The sequence below is a fragment of the Vespula pensylvanica genome, chromosome 3 (assembly GCF_014466175.1).
Source record: "Vespula pensylvanica isolate Volc-1 chromosome 3, ASM1446617v1, whole genome shotgun sequence".
Taxonomy (NCBI): domain Eukaryota; kingdom Metazoa; phylum Arthropoda; class Insecta; order Hymenoptera; family Vespidae; genus Vespula; species Vespula pensylvanica.
The window spans coordinates 11,014,472-11,022,051 of record NC_057687.1 but is presented as its reverse complement, the minus strand read 5'-3'; the positions used below and the strand labels follow the sequence as shown (position 1 = coordinate 11,022,051).

At 35.4% G+C, this 7,580-nt stretch overlaps 1 protein-coding gene across 1 annotated transcript in view; it reads left to right on the top strand.

The window, feature by feature from the left end:
* The first annotated feature begins 7,091 nt into the window (after positions 1-7,091).
* LOC122627888 overlaps positions 7,092-7,580 on the top strand; it is a 66,208-nt gene continuing 65,719 nt past the window's right edge. Inside the window, exon 1 of the mRNA XM_043809505.1 lies at positions 7,092-7,219. Coding sequence (XP_043665440.1) covers positions 7,179-7,219 — 41 coding nt within the window. The 5' untranslated portion in view covers positions 7,092-7,178. The remainder of the gene's footprint in view (positions 7,220-7,580) is intronic.

Sequence of the window (7,580 nt, the reverse complement as noted above, 5' to 3'; positions counted from 1 at the left end):
CAATTTAATTTTCCTTCTTTCCTCTTTCTTTTTCTTTTTCTTCCCTTTTCTTCTTCCCTTTTTTTCTGTAAAACTTCAAACTTCGAACGAAGTGTTATTTAATTCTTTACACGTGGTAGCTTCGATTAATAAAATGCGATGTTATTTCTTTGAAAAAAAAAAAAAAACAAAAAGAAGAGAGAGGGGGAAGAGAGTATATTTAATCTATCTTATTTTTAAAAATCGCACAAAAATAATAGAAATTCTTTATTATATTTTCTTTCTCGTAACATCCTTTCTTTATTTTTTTTTTTATATATATATATATTTTTTTTTTCTATAAAATATCATTTCGAATGAAATTGGACTGGAATTAATATCAATCGTAATACTTTAATCTCGTTGACACTTCAATTAAATATTCGATGTTATTTGTTTTAATCGTATTATCTTCGATCTGATCTATCTTTAAGAATTCTCATAAAGATGAAAAAGAGAAAAAAAAGGCAAGATCAAGATTAGCGAAGAAAGTCGTATTTTAAATCTAACTCACTCTTTAAAAGTCTTATAAAAATGATAAAAGGCAAATTCTTTTTTATCGTCGATCATTTTAAATTAATCCTTTATTTTATCGTCTCTCGTAACATCTTCTTTCTTTCCTTTTTTTCTTCTCTTTTTTTTTTTTTTTTCTCTAATATTCCTAACGTCGCTTGTAATAATTTCATTTCGCTTCGACATATAAATCTTAATCATATGCACTTAATTATCTATATATTCAATTACATATATATATATATATATATAGTAGTCTAATATATATAATAATAAAATTATATATCTATATATATACTAATTTAATTAATTTTAAAAAATTTTAGAAAAAAAAAATAACAAAGAAAGAGAAAAAGAAAGAAAAGATAAAACAAGATCTGAGATCAGCGAAGAAAGTTAATCGAACGACGGTGATTCGTTTGACGATCTCTGACGAGAATAGAGGCCCTTTCCTTGAAGAAAAGGGATCCGATAAGAGAGCTCGAAGTAGTAATCCCTTCGACCGGTCGTTCGGCTCGCTTTGACCCTTAGCCCGTGAGATTCTTTTCCGTAATAAATTTATTGCTACCAGTTCGTGTTCGATAGACCAGCCGACTCCCAGTTTCTCTCTCCTTCTCTCTCTCTCTCTCTCTCTCTCTCTCTCTCTCTCTCTCTCTCTCTCAATCTAGATCGAGTTGGGTGCTTCCTCGCGTCCAAGGTGTAGTTTCTTCGAGCCTGGGAATCGAACCCGGAACCACCGACGGATCCTTCGATATTTTTTTTCTTTTCTTCATCTTCTTCTTCTTCTCTTTCTTCTTCTTCTTCTTCTTCTTCTTCTTCTTCTCCTCCACCCCTTCGTTCTCGATTTTTTTAATTTTTTTATCCTTTTTTCTCCCATTTTTTTATTATTTTTAAACATAAGAAACAAACGGTCAGTCTCGAAACTGCCCAGAAGAAGAAGATACCGCCTCCGCGGAAGTTTACGTGATCTGCGTAAACACACACATACACGTACACGTCATAGTGATACAGACGGACACTCATACTCGTACACACACACACACACACACACATATATACATTTATATATAGATGGATATATAGGTACTATCTACTACTGGTTTAGGTATACTGCTTCTGACTGCGCTTGCTCGAACGTCAATTTCGTCAATTCCCACTGGGAATATATATTTTCCCGTTATCCAAGAGCACGGAATATTCGCGGAAGCGACTTCTTCAAACGACTTGTGTTACTCCTGCCGTTTCCCGTCTACGCGTTTCGTCTCTACGACGAGTAGGAAGTCGTCGTTGCTCAATTCGTCGGTTAAAAGTTCACGAAGATCAAGAGAATCGTTCGAAATATCGAAAAGTTTCATCGTCTAACTGTCCTCTGATTATTTTATCAATTTCTATCAATGTATTTACGTCAATAAAATTATATTGAATCGAATTATTTATTTCCAAAGTTAATCGTTTCGATATAGTATTAAAAAAATATTCGAGAGTTCGTCGACGCGACATTTTCGTTATCGATCATTTTATGAACTTATATTAAGATCGTATTTATTAGGAAATTATATTGAATAGGAATATTTTTTTTTTCCAAGGGTAATTGTTACGATATAGTGTTAGAAAATATCCGAGACATTTTCGTCATCGATAATTTTATGAATTAATATCATAAATATGATATCATAATTATAATGAAAGTAATCTCGTAAATTCAAAGTGAAATGAAATTTACGATGAAAATTATTTCGAGAAATGTCGAAATAGTTTCACTTCGTTGATCCAAAATTTCATCAAATTTACGATAATATTCCATTTAAAATAACCAAAATTATTTCCTATAGTAAGCACATAAATGTACATTTTTTAAAGTTTTACTCGATCGAATTGGATGCAATATAATCTTATCCGATCCAAACCATCCTGTTCGATCCTTTTTGATCCTATTTGATTCTATTCGATACTATTCCATCTTATCAGATCCTTTTCCTTTCTATACGATCCTATTATTATATCCTATTATATCTTTGTTTTGTTCTATCCAGTCTATTATGAAGTGGTCTATTACTAAGGTGTGAGTGTGTTAGAGTGTTTGGTATGGCGGCGTATCTAAATGAAGTTAGAGCAAGAAAAGAAGAAAAAGAAATGATTGAAAAAGCGAATTAAAAAAAAAAAAAAAAAAAAGAACAACAACAATAATAAGACAAAAAAGGATTACGATAACTTCTACACGAATGCGACATCGTACAAAAGGAGCAAAGATAAAAAACAAAACAAAACAAAAATGATCACAAACAGAGGAATGAGAGGGTTCTTTGAATAATATTATTCGCGAATGTGCGTAAATACTTATGCGTAGATACGTACATATGTATCTACGTTTAATTGTAAGATGTAACAAATACGAAGTGTACTGTACGCGCGTGTAATTGAAATACTGTGTCGGTGTAATTACTTTACGGCTGCTCATTAGAGAGCTCATTTAATTGTACATTTACGAGAGCACTGGGACGTTCGTATGACACAGTTAATTGCTCATTCGCATTTCTCTCTCTCTTTCTCTCTCTCTCTCTCTCTCTCTCTCTCTCTCTCTCTCTCGGTTTCTCTCTCTCTCTTTCTGTCTCTCTCGTTTCTCTCATTTCTCTCCCTGAAGCAACTGAACGTGCGTATTTACCACCCCGGTATTACGTCTCTCACAATACGAGAGAGAACGATATGTTTGCCTTCGAGCTTAATTCGTTTCCGCTATTAGAACAACCAACTAAAACATATATACAATCCTATATATCTATATACACAGTTTATATATCACATTTTAGATCACGAACGTATTAGAGGAGAGTATAATTTCTATGGGAGAATAATGTCGACCGAATGAGGTCTCTGGGTATGCACAGATACACGCACAGATTTCATTTCGTTAAATTATATACATCTACGTAGTATCATTTCAATGGTATATACGATCGATATAATAAAATCTCTTTTTCTATTCCTTTTCTTACTTTTTTCTTTCTATTTCCCAATAATCCATTTGCGAAAGACACGTTACGCATTTGATACTATTTATTTGATACTATATACGTTTATACATACATACATACATACATACATTAGAAAAATCGTAAAAAGATTCGAACCAAAATTTTAACGATACTCTCCGGTTTCAATTAACCTAATAAACGAAAGATCCTCTCATTGGATCACGTTAATCGTTTATCCATCGAATCAAAACGAGGAATAACATTTTCTATTGTGTTCTCAAGCTATGAAGGAGGTAATAAAGAGAAAAGAAAAATATGTGCGCGTGCGTGTCAATCAAACGAAAGGAGGGTAAAAACGAAGAAAGAAAGAAAGAAAGAAAGAAAGAAAGAAAGAAAGAAAAGAAAAAAAAAAAGAAAGAAATAAAAAATATATATATAAATGTACGCGCGTGTACGCGTACCGAAGTACGCTGTCCGAAAGACGCATACTTTCCCATTGTTCTTTCCAGACCAAGCGGATTCCTTTGGGCGAGCAAAAGCAGTTCGGTAATTTCCCTGCAGGATGCGAAGGATGCCGTTAGGTGAGTGCGAAGAAGCGGAATCTCGTAGGAAACGCTTCGCGAAGAGCGACAGTGGTGTCTCGAGTAGGACGATAAAAGAGAGGACGAGACGAGTAGCGGCGTCTCGGTAGCCTGAAGAGAAGACAATGGCCCTTTTCCCTTGCTTTGCTCGAAGCATTTTTCTCTTTCTTTCTTTCTTTCTCTTTTTCTCTCTCTTTTTTTCTCTCTCTCTCTCTTTCTCTTTTTCTCTCTTTCTCTTTTTCTCTCTCTCTCTTTTTCTCTCTCTTTTTCTTTCTCTCTTTCTCTCCTTCTTTACTATCCTTCTTCTTCTCGCTCTCTTAACTTTCCGCTCTAATGCCCCATGCCGATAGGATCGGGAGCTCATGAAAGAAACGTAAGAAATGCTTTAAGAATGTCGACGATTCTCCCTAGGAGAGAGAATTTATTTGAAATAACGATCTTTGGCGCGAAGATGGTGACGACGAATCCTTTGTAAGCATTTAATAGACATTGTCAAATTATTGACGATTTAACACCCGATAGTGATTATTTTCTCTTTCTGATTTTTTCTTTTTTTTAAAGAGAATAAAATTATAAGAATGGTGGTATATATATATATATATATATATATATATATATATCATCGTAATATTTCGTATATGAATCTTATATTAACTCGTCAATCCGATCAATCAAATTGATCGATGTCTGTCGATAAAAAAAAGAAAGAAAGAAGATATACAAACGATGAAAGATTCTCGTGGAATGTAATGTCCCTTCTGGACGTAGCATCCTGCTGCGAAAATATAAAGGAATAATCGTCCGATGTATTCCGGCGTGGGAAGGTATGTGAGTCGTTGTCAAATGATAATTTATTTCCCCACCCTCCATTCCCATCCTTGCCCGTCCATCAATAATATCATCTTCCGTTCGATTTTGTTCACCTTTCCCTATCCTGTTCTTTTTAAGGAAACAAAAAACAAATATAAAGAAACGAATTATATATCATCTCAACGTTTCGTATCTGAAACTCGTCGAATATTAACGCGCCGATCCGATCGATCAAATAGATCGAAAGAAAAAGAAGAAAAAGAATATACGACGAAAAAAATCGTAATTCAAAAGCAAAAAAGTCCTTTCTAAATGCAAAAGGCTGGGGAAAGATGTATCCGTCTACGAAATATAATATAATATAATATAATATAATATAATGGAATAATAATCGTCGGTAGTATTCCGGTGTAGGAAGGATCGTGATTGGCCGACGTAGGTTATAGACTGTTGCAGTTGCCATTGGTCCTTAGAACGTTTTCCCCACCTCTTTATTCTCCACGCGGGAAATTCACTTTTTACCGTGGTTATTACAAAACCGAGCGGAGTCTCCTAGAGCATGTCATTACGACGCAGTGCTCCACTCGGTGAGCATCCTCTCGCGAACTTCTACTCTACCCACCACCATCACCATCACCATCACCATCACCGTCACCATCACCACTACTACCACCGTCACCGTCATCATCACCGACTTTTTCTTCCTCTTCTTCTTTCTCCTTCTATTCTTCGTCAGAGTGTTCGTCACAGTCACCTCTTTTGCCATCTTCTTTCTCTTCTTCGTCTTCGTCTTCGTCTTCTTCTACGTCTACTTCTTCTTCTACCTCTACTTCCACCACCACCACCACCACCATCACCACCACCCTCCTTTCTACTACCACCACCTCTTACATCCACCTCCACCTCCTCCAACTTCACTCATCTCTTCCCACCTTTCGCGAACTCCGTGGAAGACGAGCGGCAACTACGAGCGCGAATATCTTACGAGCAGAGAGTGCCTAACGACGATCACGGGAACTTGAACACTCCGTCGTTTGTTGCTCCACTTTTCGACCATCAACATAGTTTTATTACGAGGACTAGATTTAACGCCATCGTCGTTCCAGATTAATTCTACATCATTCCCTTTTGTTCTATCTGTCTATCTTTTTATTTCTTTTTTTCTCTCTCTCTCTTTCTCTCTGTCTCTCTGTCTGTCTCTCTCTCTCTCTCTCTCTCTCTCTTTCTCTCTGTCTTTTTCTCTCTTTCTATTTATCTATCTATCTATCTATTTATCTATCAATCTATCTTTCTCTTTCTTTCCTTCTCTCTGACGTAGAACACGAAGGAAGACGATATTAAGAGAGAAAGAGAAAATAACGCGGGAAGAGAAGAAACAAAGAAATACGAAGAAAAAGAGAGAGAGAGAGAGGACGATCAAGAAAAGGTGGAGGACCAAGTCGACGGAAAGGACAAAGTCTGTCTCTTATATACCTATTTTCTAACAACGTGATAGAAAAAGATAGACGGAGACAGGAACGTTCTCTTTTACCGTACTATCATCATCACCATCGCCAACTACTATTACTACTTCGGAACTTCCGGAACCCTCCGATACGCGCTAGTGGAAGAAAAGAAAAAGAAGGAGTAGAAGAAGAAGAAGAAGAAGAAAGGAAACGTAGAAGAAGAAAAAATAAGAAGGAAAAAAAAGAAGTAGTCGGAAGGATTTCACACAGTATAATACGAACACAGTAATATACTAGTATTAGTATTAATACAAGTAGTAACAGTCGTATAGTAGTATAGTAATAATAATACTAGTAGTAATAGTAGTAGTAGTAGTAGTAGTAGTAGTAGTAGTAGTAGTACTAGAGTAGTAATATAACGCAATCGTTCGCCTCAAGGAAAAGTGGTGTGTGCGGAAACGCATGCGATTCTCGTGTACCAACTATACGAACGAGTCGAGTATAGTAACGGGCACCGGTCGAGATATAATACGTACATATAATACGTATACATACGCGCGCACACACACACACGGACCTTTCGTTTTCAACGCCGAAGAAGTGTTCTGTGATTCGTGAGCGAAATCAACGAAGGGAGAGAAAGAGAGAGAGAGAGAGAGAGAGAGAGAGAGGAAGACGTGTTACATTGGAGAACGGAAGAAAGACGAGATCATCTTCTTCTTCTTCTTCTTTTTCTTCTTTACATCGGTCAACGAAAGAGAGAGGGAGGGAGATAGAGATAGAAAGAGATAAGGAAAGACAGAAAGAAAGAGAGAGAGAGAGATAAAGGAAGAAGCAGGATGAACATCGCTGGAATTAAGATGGACTGGACGATCAGATTGTAAGTAAATATATCCTTTGATTTCTCATTTAATTTAATCATTATTTAATTTCTTACGATAATATATATATATATATATATATATATATATATATATATATATATATATATATAAACTAGTTCAATCTTAGTTATCTCGATAAAATCGAGAAGAGAAGAGCTTAGCTTAAGTATTCTATTATTTCTCTGACCAAACGCGAGATAAATGCATTTTCTTCTTCGTGCAAGTCTTCTTCTTCTTCTTCTCCTCCTCCTCCTTCTTTTTCTTTTATTTTTTATTTTTTTTTTTTTATTTTTTGGCTTTCAATTTTTATCTTCCCTTTTTCTTCTTTCGTTTAAATTAATTACGAGGGCGAACATA